The sequence below is a fragment of the Babylonia areolata genome, chromosome 34 (assembly GCF_041734735.1).
Source record: "Babylonia areolata isolate BAREFJ2019XMU chromosome 34, ASM4173473v1, whole genome shotgun sequence".
Classification (NCBI taxonomy): Eukaryota; Metazoa; Mollusca; class Gastropoda; order Neogastropoda; family Buccinidae; genus Babylonia; species Babylonia areolata.
This window is the reverse complement of record NC_134909.1, coordinates 8,266,133-8,290,056: the sequence shown is the minus strand read 5'-3', so window position 1 is coordinate 8,290,056 and position 23,924 is coordinate 8,266,133. Positions and strand designations below refer to the sequence as shown.

The window sequence follows — 23,924 nt, the reverse complement described above, 5'->3', positions numbered from 1 at the left end:
GTTTCTGCATCAGCAGCAGACTACCCTGGGCCTGCACTACGAACACGACACCAGGCTACACAACACAGTGTCACACGCCTTTGAAACACAGCCATCCAGAACAACAGATCCTGTCAACTTGATATCATCTTTATAATCAGGATCAGAACATGTGTGGGTTTAATCAATATTATTCATATCATACAATTCAATATAGATCGGAATACTATGACATGTCTTGTGAACTTGAACTTTGATATTGAATTTCTTCAAACTCGCTCTCTCTCACATACACACACACACACACACACGAGAGAGAGAGAGAGAGAGAGAGAGAGAGAGAGAGATAACAAGAAAAAATCTTTATACATGATACATAAATATTTATTAAATGAAAGAGTTTTTGTTGTGCTCACATGTGTGTATACATGTGTGTGTGTGTGTGTGTGTGTGTGTGTGTGTGTGTGTGTGTGTGTGTGTGTGAGGTTCTGTAACAATAATTGAGCACAAAATAGTTTCAAATGTGGAATGTATTTTCTGAATTAGATGTGTATGAGAAAGAGACAGAGAGAGATTACAAGATAAAATTCTTTATTCATGAGGATAATAGATAAATGAAAGTTTGTTGTGTTCACATATATCTATATCTATCTATCTATATAAATTATATATATTATATTATGTATTTGTGTACACATGTTTTGAGCACAAAACTGATTCAAATGTGGAATGTATTTACTGAATTAGAGGTGCATGACACACACACACACACACACACAGACACACACAGAGAGAGAGAGATTACAAGAAAAAAAATCTTTATACATGAGGATACATAGATATTTATTAAATGAAAGAGTTGTTTGTTGTGTTCACATGTGTGTGTGTGTGTGTGTCTGTCTGTGTCTGTGTGTGAGGTTCTGTAACAATAATATAGTATGACTGATAACAGTTCACATAACTGATTTCAGACTGCTGGAAAACAGACCCTGGCCTGACCGATCCATTCCGGGGGGGTGGGGGGGGTGTGTTGAACCATGCATCTTGTGTATGGAGTGTAACTGAACTTTATTTCTTATATGAAGTTGAATCCTTTTTCACTTAAACAAAAAGCAAATTTGAGTTTGAACAATCATTTGAAACAAACAGCCATGCACATTGTTAATATCTATATTTATTTTTAAAGCAAATTTGAGTTTGAACAATCATTTGAAACACATACGCATGCACATTGTTAATATCTATATTTATTTTTTCACACTGTATTACACTTTTCCTCAACAATTATAAGTTTATAATTATGTATTTATTTTTGTTTTTCTTACATAGTAAAAAGCTCACTGTTCAGTTACATCTATGTATTTATATAAATACATGTATAAAATGTAACTGACCTATATTTATCATCTGAATTTTGATTTTCATGTGTGAGCATGTAATGCAGCTGCATACTCAAATAGTTGTATGACTTTGAAGTTTACACTAGAAAAAGAGTGACCGTTTTAAAAAAAGGTCTAGCTTATGAAGTAATTTTGTTTGTGTGTGTGTGTGTGTGTGTGTGTGTGTGTGTGTGTCTCAGTGTGTGTGTGTGTGTGTGTGTGTTGGGTCTTACTGAATCAGAGTGTTCACAAAAATCTGTAATATGATGAAAATGTGTTGTGAATGTCATTTTTTTTCTAATACTAATTGTAATCATAAAGTAGACAGGCACAATGTTAATACCCATAATGAGTTGTTTTTTCACATTGTATTAATTGTTTTCTCTATGACAAAGCTTATAATGCATTACATAATAGTTTAACAAAATGTTCAGTTACATCTTATATATGTGTGTGTCTGTGTGTGTCTGTATGTTGGTCACACTTAGGTGCATTTCCTCTTTCATTTAAACAAAAGCAAGTGTGAGTTAGAAATTTTTTTTTTTCCTTTGTGACTTTAATTTTGAAAAAAAAGTGAAAAAAATAAAATAAAATAAACAATGTGAAATCCAACACAACTTTGTGTGGTATATATTTCTATGTTGGGAGGTGTCTTGACTTTTGTTTTGCAATTGATTTTTTGTGTTTTGATTCAATTGCTGTAGTAAGTGCATGTCACAAGTCAGTCTTGAAGGCCTTGCCTCTCTTCTTTTTTTTTCTTTTTTTCCCCGTGGTGTGGCAATTTGCGGGCCTGCAGCTTCAATTAGGTGGCTGCTGGGCCTTAGGCCCAAAGCCTGAGTTCAGCTCCGCATGCAGCTGCGCCTTAATTAACCATTAGCACCAAAATCCTTTTCCTTTTCTTTGTCTATTTCCATCCTCTTTTATCTCTCCCTCTCCAGGCTGTGCACTTCCCATATGTCAATAATAGCCGGAATAGCTGATGGACATCGCAGGAAGAAGAACAAGCACAAGAAGAACACGCACACGGAAAAGAACAAGCATTTCATCAAGAAACACAAACAGTAATGTTGAGCACATTTCTAATTACCATGACGCATGCAATTCTGCTTGCAAAAACAAAGTTGCATTGAAAATGCTTCAAATCACGTACACACAGGAAACAAGATTTCTTTTTTTCTCCGTTTCTGCAGATTTGCACAAATATGATTCGTTGTACACAAAACTGATTTATGTGTCAAATTTTGCGAAATACCAAAGACATACAGAAGTCACATACATACAATTTGACACATGTAGAACCGATCACATTTTGAGAGAATCTACCATTATTTATTATCTTACTGTTTTTTCCAGTAAAACACAGCTCTTGTAATGAACAACTAAAAATTGTATCATTTCCATTGTTTGTTTGCAGCACGTAAACACCAAGCACCAGAGACAGAAACGTGGAAATTTTGAGTGGGTGTGGTGTTTCACAGCATTGGAAGCAGATGATTCAGTCGATGTGTTTCTAGTGTTTTAGCCTGCAAGGGCCATGTGTTTTTTGTCATATTCACGTTGTCAGTGTTCCCACACACTTTCGATTCGGAGTGCGGATCACAGCCACGCTGTTTTATGGCGGAGCTAGGAGGATGTGTTGCGTGCGATCCACGTGGACGCAGAACGTACCGTGCTGGAAACAACTTCAGCGGAACTTGCATCCGGCTCCAAGTTTCCAAAACGTGAATCATGTGCGGGAAGATCAATCCCCAGAAATGCGTTATTGACTAATTCTAATTCAGCTTATTCAATCCTGTGTTGTGGCAGCAGAATGCAATGTGGGTGGTATCTGTGGAAGCGAACGAAACGCACCACCACCATATTTTTAGATGTATTAAAATCATCCTGCTGCATAGTGTTTTGCAAGCTTGCTATCAGTGGGATTACTGTTTTATTATACTAACAAAACCCTGTCTCACGTGCACCTCGGGGATCAGCTGCATTGCACGAGACATAAATTCAGATCCCCAAAACAGGCATGGCAAAAGAGGTGGGAAAAGATTGTGCTTATGTAGCAGAATGACAAAAGCAGAGCGGCTGTCAAAGAAATTCTTTAGAATCGGCAGATGGAATTGCTCCAGCACGAGAATGAGAATCTCAACAATTGAGAAATTGGCATATGATTTTGATATTTTATGTCTCCAAGAGACCAGGACAAGTGCAGACAAACCAATACATTTTGAGAATTTCACAGTCCTTCAAAGGAATGAAGGGAGAGGAGTAGCAATCATACTAAACAAAAATCTAAAAAAACAAAGTTTCCACCATAAATGTAGAAAAATGGTGTAGCAACTCATGTGAACTAGTGGGTGTGCGTCTTGAAAAACCTGACGGTGATTCACAAAAGCATTATGCTCATCAATGCCTATGTTCACCCAGGAACCTGCACAACAAAAGCGGATTAGGCCTTTTTAGAGGAAATAGAGAATGAATTTGGAGACTGTCATTATCTGTGAAGACCTTAATGCAAGATCGAAGTTATGGGACCAGCGGAACACCAACCCACAATGACTCCCACTTGAAGGAATGACAGGGGAAATTCTTCTTAGCCCAATAACAACCACATCCCCAACTCGCCTTGGAACAAGACAAGGGGACAGTGACAGTGTGATCGACATCGCTCTAACATCTCCAAAACTCAGAGCAGGAATGAATGCAGAGACGCTTCCACACCAAGGCAGTGATCACCTCCCAGTAGTTTTCAGTCAACAGAAACTATCAGATAAACCCTGTATGAAACCGCGTGATCCATTTCAGTATGAAACCAAAGAGACAACCATCATCGAAAAATTAAGACGCAGAAGAAACAAAAGAACGGCACTGAACAGGATGCAAACTATTCAGCCCCCAATGGTGGAATACCGACACAGAGAGAGCCTGGATAGAAAAACATGCTGCTGTCAAACTTTGGCAAAAAGAAAGAACAAAACCTTCTCTGGACAAAGATACTGAAACAAAAAAGAAAGAAAAAACAAAACATTTTGAAGTCATTGCTCAAGAGGCCAAAAATGACAAGTGGAAACAGTTTTGCGAGGCACTCAGTTATGACACAACACTGACAGTGCAGAGTTCTGGCAATTTTATCGTTGCATGGAAGGAAAAACGTGCACAACAACAACCCCAGACATGTTAGATACTGATGGAACCAAGCTTAAGACAAACGAAGAAAAAGGATCCACCCTGCTCAAACGTTTCATACAACAGAGCGATCAAAGAAACTTAGATGAAAAAAAGAAATATGTTGAGGAGTTAAACCAAACCCTTATGCAGACTGGACCTGATGATGACTTGACAATAGATGATCTAAATGAAGCAATAGCTAAATCAGTAAATGCAAGAAAGAATCGGCTCCAAGCCAAGACAAAGTTCGCTACTCGGACATCAAGGAGCTATCGGAAGAAGACAAAAGCAAACTTTTCAATCTCTATCAAAACAGTTTCCACAATGGACATGTGCCAGAGGACTAGACACTCAGCATCTTAAAACCCATACCAAAACCAGGAAAGGACCATTGTCAGGTAAGCGGCTACTGAATCCTAACCATGCAAAACATTGCTGGAAAGCACATGGAACACATGATAGCCAGGAAACTTGCAAGGGATCTTGAACACAGGCACATTCTCCCTTCAAATCAAGGTGGTTACAGAACAACTAAGTCCACATGGGAAAATGAGGTATATGAAGGATTTTAAAAAAAAGAAGAAACACTAGCAGTAGCAATCGTCCTTGAAGATGCCTATAATAAAGTCCAGTTTGCGCACCTCATGGAGCTGCTACTATGCTATGGAGTAAGTTTGACACTGACAAGATGGACAGCAGCAGCGCTTCAGGAAAGAACCGTCGTCCTACGCCTCGGAGATTGGACGTCTGCACCTTCTAAACTATCCATGGGACTACCACAAGGGTCTCAGCTCTCTCCTGTCCTCTACAACATCTACACGAAGCTCTCTCCTGTCCTCTACAACGTCTACACGAAGGGCCTTGCAGACTTAAAAAAACAATGTAATAGCTCGGGTGCTTTCTCTTGCGGATGATGGCCTGGTCTTCAAAACTTCGAAAGATGCTCAGGAAAGAACTAAAGCCATCCAGAAACAACTGAACAATATCGCTCAATGGTGCAAGGACACAGGATCTACCATCAATCTAGCGAAAGCTCAAACGCTGCACCCTCAACAACAGAACTGCGAGCAAATCACCACCACCTGTGTCATTCAACAGAATTCAGATCAAGAAAACCGAATGCCTATGCAACTAGGAATACAGTTCAACAGGATGTTGACCTGAAAACATACAGAAAATACTGTTCTCAAATGCAAAATGGGTCTTTCAGTCTTAAAAGCAATGGCAACCAAAGGTACTGAACAACGCCACCTCTTCCTGCTATACCAATCACTCGTTCTCAGTGTGATCGACTACGGACTTGGGCTAACAACACCGTCTCAAAGCTGCCTCCTAAAATTAGAAAGAGTTCAAAATGAAGCTATGAGGCTAATCCTTGAAACAACAGACACGCCCACAGAAACCATGCAATACCTGCTTGACCTTCCTTCAGTGCAGGCCAGAAACAAGTTAGAATAGGTTAAGACCTACTTCAGAACATTAGAAAACCCTAAAAACCCATTGCATGACACAATCAAGGCACCAAAAGATCACAGATGGGGCAAGCAGTAGGCGCAATCCAGCTAGTATGCCGACTACAAGACCTGAAAGAAACAAAAGAATGGGAGAAAACCCCCAAAACCTCAGCCATCTTTTCAACACAGCCATTTCACCCACTCTAGGAAGACATTGTCAGGAATGGCCAGAGGGCAAAACTGATGCGGAAGTGAAGCTACTCATAGAAGAAAACAGTAAAGAAGAGGACATCATCATATACAGATGGCTCAGTCACGGAAGGCCAATCCGGTTGGGGATTCACTGCAAAACAAAATGGAAAAACAATTAGGGAAGATAATCCTGCCTACAAAGTCACAACCTCAAGCCTAACGATGGAAGCTGAAGCTGTGACACATGCACTCCAGTGGCTATCATCTATCTATATGCCCAGAAACCAACATGCCATGATTCTAACCGACTCAATGAACCTCATACAGAAAATTGAAAGTGGAACGGGAAGCCCAGAGCAGCATAAGGCAATGCACAACTTTCAGATTAAAAAACTCACATGGTCATACTGCCCGGGACATGCAGGTGTTAAGGGAAATGAGCGGGCTGACAGACTTGCTGGTAATGCAACAACAACGAGCGGCTTACATCTAGGAAAATCGGAAATCCTCAGAAAAGTCAAAGAATACCAAAAAGAACAGGTACAAGGCCATCACACCATCGATCGCCTCAAAGAAATAAAGGTAGAGAGAGGGAGTGGCCATAAGTCTAGCATGAAAGGCAGAGCACGATGCTTTGCAAATCAAATGAATATCGGCATCATTTCCAAACCAACATTGTGTAAATTTCTTCAAAACGGAACAGTCTCTGTGGGCTTTTCCAAATACAATAGACTGAGCAACACCTTGACACCACAATCTTGGCATCACAGATCTTTTCCTACCCCTCTTGCGATCAATCAGTGGCAGCCTCTGTGCGTGTGTGTATGTGCGTGTTTGTATGTCTGTGTGTATGTGTTTGTGTGCGTGTGTACATGCGCGAAGGAGTAAGTGTACACATGCATCAGGAGAGTGTGCACATGCGTGTGTGCGTGTGTGTGTGTGTGTGTGTGTGTGTGTGTGTGTGTGTGTGTGTGTGTAACTTGACTTGACGTGACTTAACTTCATTTATTGTCATAAAATCCTTAAGGATTAATAGACACAACAAAGAACAAAAGGAACAAAGAAATAAACGGTCATCTAATGCGCATGCACTGAAATACATAGTTGGCAAGTGTTTTTTGACAGTCATCGCAGGTGAATAAGTCACTTGGTTTTAGGATATTGTTTTGTATTTTTCTAGAGATCACATTTGATTGATGGTCATACTGCTGTATAGTTGTGATTAGATGGCTTCCCAAATTATGAAATAAGATACACGTATCTAAGAAATGCAATTCATCTTCAACAACTTCACATATAGCACATAACCTCTCTTCTCTGGGAACGTTTGCATATCTTCCTCGTTCAATGTTTCAATAATGTGCGCTTATTCTGAGTTGACAAAGAGCTTGTTTGTGAGCAGGATCGATTTTATCAGTTAGATAATTCTCAGTTTGATAATTGTTTCTTTTAATTTTGTTGTAAAAGTCTAATCTGCTGTATTCAGTTTTTCTCTGTTTCCAGAATTGTACATATCTATTTCTTAGTTGTTGGCGTAATGTAAATTTAAGTCTGCTGTTACTAAATGTTGACTGATTATTCCAAACATGACCTAATCCTACAATGTGAAGGGATTTGCAATTGTGTCTGGTTGGTTCATCATCGACATACAGACCTTTTTGATATGGCTATCATCATGTGCATCCAGAATATGAGTCCAGTGGTCAAGAACTCTGCATGCAATATGAATTCCAACTGGAAATCTACCCAGTTCTGCTAGAGTTGGCAGATTCATTGTTTTAGAATGTACCCCTAGAAGCAGTTTGCAAAATTTTATATGCATTTGTTCACGTGAATGTTTCGAAGAAAGACAATTTCTAAAGAAATCTGTCATTCCTGTATTGAATGAATTGGTAGTTTTTGTTTCAGCCCATGGGAACCAAATATCGGATCCATATGATAATATAGGTAAAACAAGTGAATCAAAAAGCTGCAGTACAATATCCAAACGAATATCTTGCTTTTTAACGGTTCGTCGGAGGGAGTGTGCTGCTTTTAATGCCTGTTTGGCTAGGTGCTCTTGGGCAAATGAGAACGTTCCAGTTTTGTGAAATAATATACCCAAGTATATATGTGTGTGTGTGTGTGTGTGGAGGATGAGGTATGTGTGTTTATGCATGTCTACACTGTGGGAATATTGGAACGTGCAGGTGTGCATATATATATATTTGTATATGTGTGGGGTTGGGGAATATGGGCATATGTTGTGTGTGCTTGTACAAGTAAATGTGTGTGTGTGTGGAGGGAGGGGAGGTGGGGGGGGGGGTGTGCACCGCGGAAGCTGATATGTAGCCTAGAAATGAGTGTGTGGAGGATGGTGGGGGGGCAGAGGGGTGGTGGTGGTGCAGGGTAATGTGTGTGTGTGTGTGTTGGTGCTCTTGTACGTTTGTATGTATTTGGATTGTGCTTTCAAATCTGTGAAACTGCATGTCTGTTATATATCTGTTATGTGTGTGTGTGTGTGTGTGTGTGTGTGAATGTGTGTCTGCATGTTTCACATTTATTTGCACATTTATCATCTTTTTTCTGTTCTTTTTTTTTGTTTTTGTAATATTAGTAGTAGTAGTAGTATTTTTATGTATTAACTTTTTTTTCTTTTCTTTTTTTCTTTTTCTTTCTTGACTTTTTTTTTTTTTTTTTTTTTCTCGAGGCCTGGCTAAGCGTGTTGGGTTACGCTGCTGGTCAGGCATCTGCTTGGCAGATGTGGTGTAGTGTGTTTGGATTTGACTGAATGCAGTGACACCTCCTTGAGCTACTGATACTGATACTACTGTTTTATTTACCAGCACTTAATTCATTACTATATTGCTTGCTTTGATTAAGTTAGGTTGTTGTAGATGTTACAACCCAAGCCATGCCCACCTTTTTGGTGCCATTTCTGCCACAACCACAGAAAAAAAAAGTAAATTGTTTAAAAAAATCAGGCAAACATAACTGGTGATGAACAATACATCATTTATAAATTTTATATCAACAAATATGTGTTTCAAAACACACTGAAATGAAAAATTCCACAAACACATGCAAAGGAAGTTATAACTAAAGCTGAAGCTGAGAGCCCTATTATTTCACTGGTGTTTCCAGTGTTGTACATGAGCACATATATTTGTAAATTAATTCATCACCTTTTCAACAAATATTAAACTTGCATGCATAAGCACACAATTTATACACAAACACCCACTGAACAAAACATGTTAGAAATGTTTAAACAAAAATAAAAGAAAGAGACATACAAATTCAAAATATCAGACACAAAAATGAAACTCGAGACAGGCTGAGGTAGTTCACCTGAGACAAAGAGAGAGATAAGACAAAGACAGAGAGACAGTCTGGTACACAAACAGACACGAGTTCAGTGCAAACTTACAGTGTGTGTTGACTAAAAAGATGCAAAACATCACTGGGATCAGCATATGCGCTCTGGTCTGAAAAGAAAACAATAATAAAAAAAAACATAAAAAACCCAGTTCCAACAAATTTACCCTTTAATAGGTGTTCACACACAAATAGATTTTCATTTACTGAAATGCATGGATGCATATGAATCTAATTAAAAGACTGTTGATAATAATGCCTTTGGCAAACTTTAAAATGATATCCAAGAAATAAATGCATTAAATGTCAACTGCTTACAAATTACTGTGATCTTTTATTTTTGGACAGAACTGATGAATTGTGTGAACACACACACACACACACACACACTTGAACTTAACTTGACAAAATCAGTGTACTTGTGGCATGCGTGGGTATTATAATGCCTACAAACTACCTGAGACAAACTGGATCATGTTGTATATATGTTATTGTTCTGCAATAAGACACCAAGGGAAACAACCTGACATAGAGCTTGGTAACATCCGGGTCTACGGAATTAAATCATGGACATCTGAACGTCTTTGTCTTGTTGTAGTAAGTGATGTTTGCTCTCTTACTCCCGTATCACACATAACACATGGTGGCAACGGTCAAGAACGCACGCAGAAGATGACGGAAAACGACCAGGCGCAAGGGGGCCGTCCCCTTAACCTTCCTCCATCAAAAGCCTTCAACGGATCGGCGGAAAGCTGGTCGAAATGGCGAGCACGATTTGAACGCTACAAATTGTGCACCGGTCTCGCCGCTAAACCCGAAAAAGAGCAGGTATCAATGTTCCTGTACAGTTTCAGTTTCAGTTGCTCAAGGAGGCGTCACTGCGCTCGGACAAACCATATACGCTACACCACATCTGCCAAGCAGATGCCTGACCAGCAGCGTAACCCAACGCGCTTAGTCAGGCCTTGAGAAAAAAAAAAAAAAAAAAAAAGAAAAAAAAAGGGGGGGGGGGGGGGGGGAATAAATAATAGATAAGCTTACATAAATAAATAAATAAATAAATAAATAATAATTATAATATAGAAAAAGGTAGTAGTAATAATAATAGTAATACTAATAAAATGATAATAATAAAAAATAAATAAATAAATAAATAAGACAACAATGGTGATAATTAAGCGAATGAATGTAAAATATGACGACACACATTCACACATACACCCACACATGCATAACAGAAATGCACCAAACATGCAGTTTCACAGATATGAAAGTACAGTCAAATACATATAAACGTACATGAGCTCCAACACACACACACACACACACACACATTACCTTGCACCTCCTCCAACCCCCTCCTCCACACACTCATTTCTAGCCTACGTATCGCAGCTTCCACGGCACACACACACACACACACACGCACGCAAACACACACTCACAGAGATGAACACTTACTTGTACAAGCACACACATATACGCCCATATCTCCCACCCCCAACCCCCACACATATATACAAAGATATATATATATATATATATATATATATATATACACACACACATCCGTACACAGATCTCTCCTGACACTTGTGTACACTTACACTCTCGCGCATTCACAAACGCACTCAAAAACACAGACCCACACATCCACACAAACACACACATCCACACACGCACACGCACAGAGGCTGCCAAGAGGGATGGGAAAAGATCTCTGATGCCAAGAACGTGGCGTCTAGTGTGTTGCTCAGTCTATTGTATTTGGAAAGGCCCACAGAGACTGTTCCGTTTTGAAGAAATTTGCGCAATGTTGGTTTGGAAATGATGCCGATATTTGTTTGATTTGCAAAGCATCGTGCTCTACCTTTCATGTTAGACTTTCGGCTGCTCCCTCTCTCTGCTTTTATTTCTTTGAGGCGATCGATGGTGTGATGGCCTTGTACCTGTTCTTTTTGGTATTCTTTGACTTTTCTGTACAGCATGGGTGAAGTGGCCGATGACCTTCTCATCACAATGAACGTAGATGAAGCAACAGTGACCTACAGAGATCTCCTGGCCAAGTTCGACGCACATTTCGGTGCAAGAAAAAACGTTATAACCGCGAGAGCAAAATTTAACAAGCGGGTCCAGATGGAGGGAGAGCCCATCAACACATACTTACAGGACCTACACCGTCTAGCAGACGACTGTGAGTATAGCCAGCTCAAAGATGAATTGATCTGAGATAGGATCGTGGTAGGGGTGACAGATGACAGCCTCTCTGAGAAGCTGCAAATGATGGCAGACCTGACACTCAAGGACGCCATTCAACTCAGTCGCCAAGCAGAAGCCAGGAAAGAAGGACAGGCAGTCCTCAGAGGAAAGACGGTAGAGGAAGTCAGGCAATGCCCCTCCTCCACATGACAAAAAAGCTGCACCCCTCACCACGACAAAACCCAAAGAACCCACCAGCCCAGTCCCCACCACTCCAGGGCCCCAAACGGCAGTTGCCCGAAGTGCGAATATGATCACCCCAAAGACAGAACATGCTACGCCAAAGGGAAGGTCTGCAAAAACTGCAACAAGCGGGACCATTTTGCCCGTGTCTGTCGCAAAGGAAAGCCCCAGAGGAAGACGGTGCATGAGGTGGAAGAAGAAGAAATAGAGGAAGAGGAGTGCTTTCTGGAAAGCTTAGACTCCATCGACTCGGACTACTGGGTGGCCAAGGTGACCGTCAACGGCAGACCCACCACCTTTAAGTTGGACACCGGAGCAGCAGTGACCGCAGTCGGCAAGGGAGTCGTGGGCAACGCCAAACTACAGCCAGCACAGAAGACACTACGTGGCCCAGGCAACACACCAATAAAAGTTCTTGGCTGCATCGGCGCCATCCTCCAGTGCAAGGACATTAAGATAAGAGAAACTTTGTACGTGATCGAAGGGCAGTCTACACCTCTCCTCAGTCGCCAGGCATGCGAGAAACTCCAACTGGTTCAACGACTGGACGCACTAGACTCCAAGTCATTAGAAGCAGAATTCCCAGGCTTATTCCATGGCTTAGGGAAGACTCAAAGGGAATGCACCATCAGCTTGAAAGACGACGCCAAGCCATTCTGCCTGTACACGGCACGGAAGGTGGCCCATCCCCTCTTAGGCCAAGTAAAGAAGGAACTGTCTAAGATGAAAGCCAGCAGCGTCATCTCTCCAGTCACTGAGCCCACTGATTGGTGCTCAGCATTGGTGGTGGTCCCCAAGCCAAGCGGGGGGGTACGTCTTTGCATAGACCTGACCAACCTCAACAAGGCTGTCCGGCGGGAAGTCTACCCCATGGCATCGGTGGATGAGAGCCTGTCCAAACTCGCAGGCTCACGGGTGTTCTCAAAGCTTGATGCCAAGAGCGGGTATTGGCAAATACCACTTGCCGAATCCTCCAGGCTGCTGACTACCTTCATCACCCCGTTCGGTCGATTCTGTATGAATCAACTACCCTTCGGTATCTGTTCAGCATCAGAAATCTTTCAAAGAATTATGACGGAGATCCTGACCGACATAGGTGTGGTGTGCCACATGGACGATGTGCTGGTACACACGCCCGACGAGGAACAGCACGACGAGATCCTCAGGGAGGCCTTGTCCCGTCTGAAATCAGCAGGCCTCACCCTCAACGAGAAGTGCGAGTTTGGCAAAAGCGAAGTCAAATTCCTAGGCCACGTCATCAACGCTGACGGCGTGCGGCCTGATCCAACCAAGGTCGAGGCCATCACTGCATTCCCGGCACCGCAGAACATCACCGAACTGCAGAGGTTCTTCAGGATGGTCAACCACGTCGCAAAATTCATGCCAGGAATAGCACACAAGACGGAGCCAATGCGCCAGCTACTCCGTAAAGACACAACCTGGTCCTGGGATAAGCCCCAGGAAGAAGCCTTCCAAGACCTCAAAAGGCTTCTGTCGTCAGAGACTGTGTTGGCCCACTACTCGATAGAGAGGAAGACGACGGTGGCAGCCGACGCATCATCGGTGGGCATCAGAGCAGTTTTGTTCCAAGAACAGCCTGATGGTTCACGACGCCCCATCAGCTACATCTCTCGCTTGCTCACAGAAGCAGAAAAAAATTACGCCGTCATAGAGAAGGAGGCTTTGGCAGCTACCTGGGCAGTGGAACGCTTCCGTACATACTTGTTGGGCATGAACTTTACCATTGAGACAGACCATAAACCCCTCGTTCCGCTCCTGTCCAGCAAAGAGATTGCAAACATGCCACCCCGCATCCAGAGGTTCAGACTCCGGTTGATGCGATTTAACCCGGCGGTGGTCCACGTGCCGGGTAAAAACCAGATTGCTGCAGACGCCCTGTCCCGAGCACCAGTGGGCAAGCCGGACACAGCTGACATCAACTTTGTCGAGGACACTGCAGCCATGGTCAAACAGACCATCCAGGTTCTGCCCGCATCATCGCAGAAGCTCCAAACAATACGAGTGGCGCAGAAGGCAGACGAGGTCCTACAGCAGGTGAGAGACTTCTGCAGCCACGGTTGGCCAGTGTACGTACCCGCCAACCCTCTCCTACAGCCGTTCTGGCAGTATCGACACCACTTGACCATGGCTGAGGACCTGCTGCTGTACGACGACCGGCTCGTGATCCCAGGACCCATGAGGATGGAGGTCCTGACCCGACTTCATGAAGGTCATCTCGGCATCACCAAGTGCCGTGCTCTAGCTGGGTCATCAGTCTGGTGGCCCTTGATGGGATCTGCCATTGAGGAGATGGTCTCATGGTGCACCACCTGCGCCAAGCACCGCCCCGAGAAGCGTGAGCCGCTTCTCCCCTCCACGTTCCCGAGTCGACCTTGGGAGAGGCTGGGGATGGACTTGTTCCAGCTGAAAGGGGAGACATATCTTCTCATTGTCGACTACTACTCCAGGTGGGTGGAGGTCAAACACCTCACCTCCCAGACCAGCACAACCATCATCAGGCAGACGAAAGCAGTGTTCGCCACGCATGGCATACCAGATGTCATCATCAGTGACAACGGTCCCCAGTTTGCCAGCAGCGATTTCCTCCGCTTTGCCACCGAGTATGGGTTCGTGCACATGACAAGCTCCCCCAGATACCCGCAGAGCAACGGTGAGGCAGAGAGGGCCGTGCAGACGGTAAAAAACATCCTGAAGAAGGCCAAAGACCCCTATTTGGCCTTGCTCAACTACAGGGCAGCCCCGCTCCAGAATGGCTACTCCCCAAGCCAGCTGCTGATGGGCCGACGGCTCAACACCTGTGTCCCAGTCAAACCGACCGTCCTGCAGCCCACTACCCCAGATCACGAGGCCATCCGTGACGCAGAAATGGCCAACAAACAAAAACAGAAGGCGAACTACGACCGACGGCACGCTGTCCGCTCTGCTCACCCCCTCCAGCCTGGTGACGCGGTCCATGTCACAGACCTGAACAGACCTGGGCAGATCATCCAACGCCACGCCAGTCCCCGGTCTTTCCTGGTCCACACCGACCAGGGCACAGTATGCCGCAACAGCCGCCACTTGGTCAAACCAAGTGAAGATCCGCCATCCCCGCGGGTTCTTCAGCAGCCAAGCGTGCCTTCACCAACCACGCTTAGCCAGGCGCCAACACCACCTGAGCCACGTCCAGCCACGCCAGCTAAAACCCTGACACCTCGCCGCTCTGGGCGCGAGGTACGCAAACCAAGGCATCTGGATGACTACGTCCTGGGTTCTACGTAGAGTGATGTTCACCTGGCTCTCCTATAAGCCAGGTCCACACCCGCAGTGTCAGAAGAGTCATCCGTCCAACAAAATTTTGTGAATAATGGCCTGTCACCAAGTGGCAGCAGTGTAGATAGGTTGACCATTTGTTCAGTACAACTTGTAAGCAATGGTATTTGTTTGCTTACGAAGTTTGAAAACTAGTCGTAGAGAGCAGCAGGTCGCTCTGTAGTCAGTGTGATCCATGGCCGGTACCCGTGAGCAGCAGTGTAGCTAGGCTGTCTCACCTGGTTTTAAGTAACCGTGTAGTTTGGTTACTATTATAGGGAAATTGTGTAGAGAACTAGAAGCATTATTATAACAGTTCGGGTGCATGCTTTTCATTTGTTGTTGTTGGTTTTGTTTTGATGTTATGATATTAATAGATTTTGGTTAGACAGAAACGCTTTCCTGAAAACATTTGGGTATTACCTATGGAACTGTTTGAAAGGATATGCAAGTTTATTTTATTTTATTATTTATTTTATTTCTATTTTTCTTTCAAACAGAATGGAAAAGAAATTTATTATTACGTTTTGGGGGGAGATGCGTCAGGTAGGTGTCAGTATCTTGTCATTTGTATTAAGTTATGATGCTTATGCATAATAAGATCACTTTGTCAGAAATATTGATTAAAATGTTGGTTTCTATATATGTTTTTGTATTATTGAACATTGACCTACTAAGTTGTGGGTGGAACTCACAAGTTTTATTTAGAGATCAACTATTGAGCATCGGACAACCATCATAAATAACAAGAACAGTTACAGAAATCCATTGGTCCACAGTGGTTTAAGTTTAATGACATTATGTGGGTTTGATAAAGAACTATCTATTCACAACATCGTTAAAAGTTATAACGTTAAGACTAAATGTGCATATTTAAGATTACAGACAGTGAAGATTTAAATTTGTTCATGATTCATTCTATTATTTTCTTTAAAATGAGTATCATAAATTTAAAGATCTTGAGGGGGAGGTGTTGTATATATGTTATTGTTCTGCAATAAGACACCAAGGGAAACAACCTGACATAGAGCTTGGTAACATCCGGGTCTACGGAATTAAATCATGGACATCTGAACGTCTTTGTCTTGTTGTAGTAAGTGATGTTTGCTCTCTTACTCCCGTATCACACATAACACAGATCACAGACAGTTGAACTGCCCTTCCAAAAAGCATCAAGCCTGCTTTTGAAACTGTTAACTGATGGGGCTGTGACCACTTCCTCAGGTAGGCTGTTCCAGGTGTTCAGGACTCTCTGTGAAAAGTACCAGCTGCGCACTGCAAGCCTGCATCTACCCTTGGCCAGTTTCAGGGAGTGCCCCCTGGTGTCCCGACAAGTGTTTAGCGCGAGGCGATGTCTGTCTGTATCGTACAAACCATGTAGGTACTTGTATACATCATGATGCGCGAGGCGATGTCTGTCTGTATCGTACAAACCATGTAGGTACTTGTATACATCAATCATGTCACCTCGTTTCCTTCGGTGCTCTAAGCTCGGTAATTGCCGGTAGGCCAGTCTTTCGTTATATGGTTTATCTTTGATACAGGCCAACAGCTTTGTGGCTCTATACAGCTGAATGAAAACACCTGGGCTTAGGAAATCGAACATTCGTCGAATAATTCCCACCACTCGGTTAGCCTTCCTTGTTGTTTTACCAACGTGTTCTTTGAAACAGAAGATGCCCAGGTCTTTTTCAGCTGCACTCTCTTGTAGCCGGACATTGAACTCGTCCCCATCCCTAGTCTCTTTCACGTAGTACACTGCCTCAGATTTCTTGGTCCCTATTTTCAGGACATGGCATTTATCTGGATGGAAACACAGGAACCATTTGTCTGACTATTCCTGTAGACTGTTATGGTCATCCTGCAGTGCCTCTATTGCCTCTGAAAATATTGGTGAACTACTGTGTCCAATGAACTTTTCATTATAAATCAAATTGCCACAATGTCTTGGTCAACTACTGACACTAGGCAACAACACCATGTTGCTCGAACACATTGTTTACAACCACCGTCATTAGTTCCTATGTCTTCAAGGTTCTCTCCCTTAGTTCACCACTTCCAGTACATAGTTATACTTCCGGTTCAACATTGTAGTTAACGATCGACGATAATTAACAAACTCATCTCTCTTTATAAAAATAAAGAAAATCTACACCATAATTTTTCCATAGATCTTCAAGTGCTTTCAGCAGCACTGTTGATGAAGCTCCTCTCTTGGTAAGACAGTCTGCCAATTGCCTCTGAGTGTCAGACTATTTCACTTCTTTCACAATGCCTTTCTCCATCAAGTCTTTGATCCCACTGATTTCCAGCCTCAGACGTTTTTTCCGTTACTTGTTTTGTTGACTTCAGAGCATCATGTAGAGACTTACAGTCGGTCATACAGACTAGAGGTAAACCTTCTGTGGTTGCTTTTCCTGTTGTGATCAATAAATACTGCTTCATCAGTTCCTTCTGCCATCGCCAGCGTCTCTCCAGCCAGTGTGCTTCTGACCACTCTGTGAATCTTCTTTGAATTCCAGCAAATAGGAATAATGTTTCCTTCCTCGTTTGCAAAGAAGATGATGTATCCACCTTGAGTTCCTCCATCACACAGATTTCCGAAGGAAGCATCAGTGTATACTATCAGTTTCAACGGTCCAGATCCCAAATGATGAAACTTCAGTTCCGCATGTTCTGACTTGACCCTTTTGATGACTTTATTTGCTTCTATCAAATGTTCAACTTTTCCATCTTTGATGTTTGAAGCAAGCTTACAAGCATCGAATGACACATCAGGACAACTTTGTCAAGAGGTCCATAGAATCTGCCCAACTTTTGATCTGTAAGCCCGTTTCTCATCTGCTGTCATGTCATCCTGTTTTTGTTGTGTTCTTTTCTTTTCGATAGGGATCGGCTCCAAGGTGTCTGCATAGTTGGTTTGCTGTAGAGAGACTGTGTTTCCATCAGATGACAGTTCCAAGCCAATGTACTGGAGGGCTCTGTTTTCTTCTTTTCCAACCTTGAATGTTTTTTTCTGATTTCATCGACAACAGTCTTTTCAAAGTGTTTTGTTCCGCCCCAGATGAATTCGTCTACATGGCATGCTAAGATGCCTTCAACTTCATTTCCTTTCATCCAGAAGAAGACTGTTGGGTCGACTTTTGATACTCTTCCTCCGAGTTTTTGCAGGACATCTTTCACTCTTTTGTATCATTGCAAAGAAGCATCATTCAGTCCGTATACACATTTTTGCAGATGCCACAACTTTCCTCTGCTGTTTACATCTTTTGGGGGTCTCACAAAAATGTCTCTGTTAATTTGAATTTCTTTTCCTGGTAGAAAGGTGTCCATAGAACATGGAGTCCACTTTCTTTGTGCAAAGATGGAGAGGATCTCTTTCAATGATTCACTTGTGCAAGTGGGTGAATCGTTCTGCATGTCTTCATTTCCAATTTCTTCAAATCCTCTTGCTACTAGCTTAGCTTTTGGGATGACTCCTTCTTTCGACTCAGTGAGTATACAAATCCATCGTGTTGAAACACATTTTTGTCCAGTATCTTCCACTTCATTGTAAACATGATTTCTTTTCCAGCTCTCCAATTCTTTTTGCTTTGCTTCATCAAAACAAACCCCTTCTAACATCATCACATTGTCATTTCGATCTGAACACACTGCTGATTTGGGCTCTGCAGATGGTGCAACTAGTTTGTTTACTTTGGTCAAGTCAACTGACATCCTTTCTCCATATTCTTCTGGTTCTGTGCACTGGATATTAAACCAGTTTTTGTTTCTCCCACTCGATTTGCCAGCTTTGTTCAGTATTTTTGCAGAAATCCTTTTTCTGTCATCCATATACTCATATGAAATCATTTGGCCAGGTCTGAGTTTACTCAAGTCAATGTTGCTTTCCTTCATTTCATCTGTCTCAGTTTCTGATTCTATATCAAAATCTGATGTTACTTCAGCACAAGTGTTCTTTTTGCCTTTTTCTTCTTCACGACAAGATTTTGTACAGTGACTACTGTTCTTTGTTTTGTCTCTTCTTTTCCAACCTTGAATGTTTTTTTCTGATTTCGACAATAGTCTTGTCGTTTGTCTTAAGCTTGGTTCCGTCAGTGTCTACCATGTCTGGGGTTGTTGTTCTGCACGTTTTCCCTTCCATACAACGATCAAAGAAACTTAGATGAGAAAAAGAAATATGTTGAGGAGTTAAACCAAACCCTTATGCAGACTGGACCTGATGATGACTTGACAATAGATGATCTAAATGAAGCAATAGCTAAATGCAAGAAAGAATCAGCTCCTGGCCCAGACAAAGTTCGCTACTCGGACATCAAGGAACTATTGGAAGAAGACAGAAGCAACCTTTTCAATCTATATCAAAACAGTTTCCACAATGGACATGTGCCGGAGGACTGGACACACAGCTTCTTAAAACCCATACCAAAACCAGGAAAGGACCATCATCAGGGAAGTGGCTACCGGATCCTAACCATGCAAAACATTGCCGGAAAGCTCATGGAACGCATGATAGCCAGGAAACTTGCAAGGGATCTTGAACACAGGCACATTCTCCCTTCAAATCAAGGTGGTTACAGAACAGGCAAGTCCACATGGGAAAACGCAGCTGCTTTTGCATATGAGGTGTATGAAGGATTTCAAAGAAAAGAAGAAACACTAGCAGTAGCAATCGATCTTGAAGATGCCTACAATAAAGTCCAGTTTGCGCACCTCATGGAGCTGCTACTAAGGTATGGAGTAAGTTTGACACTGACAAGATGGATAGCAGCAGCGCTTCAGGAAAGAACCGTCGTCCTACGCCTCGGAGATTGGATGTCTGCACCTTCTAAACTATCCATGGGACTGCCACAAGGGTCTCCGCTTTCTCCTGTCCTCTACAATGTCTACACGAAGGGCCTTGCAGACTTAAACAACAATGGAATAGCTCGGGTGCTTACTCTTGCGGATGATGGCCTGGTCTTCAAAACTTCGAAAGATGCTCAGAAAAGAACTAAAGCCGTCCAGAAACAACTAAACAATATTGCTCAATGGTGCAAAGACACAGGATCTTCCATCAATCCAGCGAAAGCCCAAACGTTGCTGTGCACCCTCAACAACAGAACCGCGAGCAAATCACCACCTTCTGTGTCACTCGATGGGATTCAGATCGAGAAAACTGAATGCCTACGCTACCTAGGAATACACTTTGACAGGATGCTGACCTTCAGAAAACATACGGAAATTATACTGTTCTCAAATGCAAAAAGGGCCTTTCAGTCTTAAAAGCAATGGCAACCAAAGGTATTGAACAATGCCACCTCTTCCTGCTATACCAATCACTCGTCCTCAGTGTGATCGACTACGGACTTGGGCTAACAACACCGTCTCAAAGCAACCTCCTAAAATTAGAAAGAGTCCAAAATGAAGCTATGAGGCTGATCCTTGGAACAACAAAAGACACGCCCACAGAAACCATGCGATACCTGCTTGACCTTCCTTCAGTGCAGGCCAGAAACAAGTTAGAACAGGTCAAGACCTACTTCAAAGCATTAGAAAACCCTCAAAACCCACTGCATGACGCAGTCAAAGAACCAAAAGGCAGCCGCCTTGGACGAGGAAGATCATGGATGGGGCAAGCAGAAGACACAATCCAGCTAGTATGCCGACTACAAGACCTGAAAGAAACAAAAGAATGGGAGAAAAACCCCGAAAACCTCAACCATCTATTCAACACAGCCACTTCACCCACTCTAGGAAGACATTGTCGGGAATGGCCAGAGGGAAAAACTGATGCAGAAGTGAAACTACTCATAGAAGAAAACAGTAAAGAAGAGGACATCATCATATACACAGATGGCTCAGTCACCAAAAACCAATCCGGTTGGGGATTCACTGCGAAACAAAATGGAAAAGCAGTTAGGGAAGAGAATGCTGCCTACAAAGTCACAACCTCCAGCCTAACGATGGAAGTTGAAGCTGTGACACATGCCCTCCAGTGGCTATCGTCCATCCATACGCCCGGAAACCAACATGCCATGATTCTAACCAACTCAATGAACCTCATACAGAAAATTGAAAACGGAATGGGAAGCCCAGAGTGGCATAAGGCAATGCGCAACTTTCAGATTAAAAAACTCACATGGTCATACTGCCCGGGACATGCAGGTGTTAAAGGAAATGAGCGAGCTGACAGACTTGCTGGTAACGCAACACCAACGAGCGGCCTACATCTAGGAAAATCGGAAATCTTCAGAAAAGTCAAAGAATATCAAAAAGAACAGGTACAAGGCCATCACACCATCGATCGCCTCAAAGAAATAAAAGCCGAGAGAGGGAGTGGCCGTAAGTCTAACATGAAAGGCAGAGCACGATGCTTTGCTAATCAAACAAATATCGGCATCATTTCCAAACCAACATTGCGCAAATTTCTTCAAAACGGAACAGAGTCTCTGTGGGCTTTTCCGAATACAATAGACTGAGCAACACACTATACGCCACGTTCTTGGCATCAGAGATCTTTTCCCATCCCTCTTGCGGCCAATCAGTGGCAGCCTCTGTGCGTGTGTGTATGTGTGTGTTTGTGTGCATGTGTGGGTCTGTATTTTTGAGTGCGTTTGTGCATGCGCGAGAGTGTAAGTGTACACAAGTGTCAGTAGAGTTCTGTGCACGTGCGTGTGCGTGTGTGTGTGTGTGTGTGTGTGTGAGGGGGAGGTGGGGGTGCGGAGGGAGGTGGGGTAGAGGATGAGGTATGTGAGTGTATGCATGCCTACACTGTGGGAGCAACAGGATATTGGAACGTATATATATATATATATATATATATATATATATATATATATATATATATATATATATATATATCTTTGTACATATGTGTGTGGAGATATGGGCATATGTGTGTGCGCTTGTACAAGTAAGTGTTCATCTGTGTGTGTGTGTGTGTGTGTGTGTGTGTGTGTGTGTGTGTGTGTGCCGTGGAAGCTGTGATACGTAGACTAGAAGTGAGTGTGTGGAGGAGGGGGGTAGAGGAGGTGCAGGGTAATGTGTGGTGTGTGTGTGTGTGTGTGTGTTGGAGCTCATGTACGTTTATATGTATTTGACTGTGCTTTCCTATCTGTTAAACTGCGTGTTCGGTGCATATCTGGTATGCATGTGTGGGTGTATATGTGAATGTGTGTCTTAATGTTTTACATCTATTTGCTTTTTTTTTTTTTTTACATTATAGTTATTATTTATTATTTATTTATTTATTTGTGTAAGCTTATCTATCATTTATTCACCTTTTTTTTTTTCCCCTCAAGGCCTGACTAAGCGCGTTGGGTTACGCTGCTGGTCAGGCATCTGCTTGGCAGATGTGGTGTAGCGTATATGGATTTGTCCGAACGCAGTGACGCCTCCTTGAGCTACTGAAACTGAAACTGTCTCTTCTTGTTCACATGTAGTGGACTGAGAGTGAGAATCGTGTTCAACTACTGGAGCTGTTTTCTCTTGTTTTGTGTCTTCTTTCACTCTTTGCAGCCGACTTTGATGAACACGGACTAGAGTGCCCCCATGACGAACAAAAATCACATTACCATCTTGTCCGATGACAGTTCCTGGTCCCTTCCACTCTTCGCCATCTGGTCATTTGTAGTAGATCTTGTCGCCCATGTGACAGATGTCAAATGATGACTGTGTTTGCTTTCTCAAAGTTCTTCTGATTCTTTCAAATGATGACTGTGTTTGCTTTCTCAAAGTTCTTCTGATTCTTTCTGTGAATGCCTTTCTGGCCACATGTAGACTTGTGATGTGTTCTCCAACTGTTTCGCTTCTTGTGGTGCCTTCCAAAGCAAGTAGCTTATCTGTGAGAACAGATGGAAAGTTTGGATTTCTTCCGTAGACCACTTGGTATGGACTGAAACCATGTGTGTTCACCATGCTGTTCTTTGCTGCCTATGCCCAGCACAAAGCTGTTTCCCAGTCAAGATCTTTCTTGTCTGTCATGATCTTCATCAACATGTTTGAGAGTGTTTGATTGTGTCGTTCTACCACACCATTGCTCCATGGGCTGTATGCTGCTGTCGTTTTCACTTCACTGTTGAAGTTTTCACAGTTTTGAAACTCTCCATTGTTGAATTTCCCTTCCATTATCAATGTCACTGATGACTATTTTTGGTGGGCCATGTACTGCAATCCAGTACTTCATGAAATTCTGTACAATAACAGATGACTCTTTGCTGTTGATGATTGTAGCTGCACTGAATCTGGATGACACGTCAATCATATGGAAGTACCAAAGATTTTTTTCCAAGTTCATGCAGATCAACAGCCACTGTTTGATTGTAGTCATCTGCCAAAGGTAATCCTGCTGTTGGTTTTGGTGGTGTCTTTTTATGTCAAGCAGATGTGGGGGGGGGGGGGGGGGGGGGGGGGGGGGGGTCAGGAAGGGGGCCATCGTCTTCATTCGTGAATGCACTCTGGAAAAAGTGGTTCGGTAGCTCGGCTTTTTCTTCATCAGTCTTCATCTTGCTTACACACACACACACACACACACACACACACACACAGAGGAATATGCCTGTCAGTACTGTGTTTGAAATATTTGATGCCAAAGTGAAACCAATTTTGATGTATGGGTTTGAAATATGGGGGTTTGAAAAATTTGATTATATTGACCAATTGACAGAGT

At 42.8% G+C, this 23,924-nt stretch overlaps 2 protein-coding genes across 3 annotated transcripts in view; both read right to left on the bottom strand.

Moving 5' to 3' along the window:
• The window catches only part of LOC143277491 (uncharacterized), a 534,532-nt gene that overhangs the window by 147,746 nt on the left and 362,862 nt on the right, over positions 1-23,924 (bottom strand). The gene's annotated exons all lie outside the window — the stretch shown is intronic.
• The window catches only part of LOC143277489 (uncharacterized), a 111,907-nt gene that overhangs the window by 85,625 nt on the left and 2,358 nt on the right, over positions 1-23,924 (bottom strand). Inside the window, exon 2 of the mRNA XM_076582340.1 lies at positions 9,573-9,630. Coding sequence (XP_076438455.1) covers positions 9,573-9,630 — 58 coding nt within the window. The remainder of the gene's footprint in view (positions 1-9,572; positions 9,631-23,924) is intronic.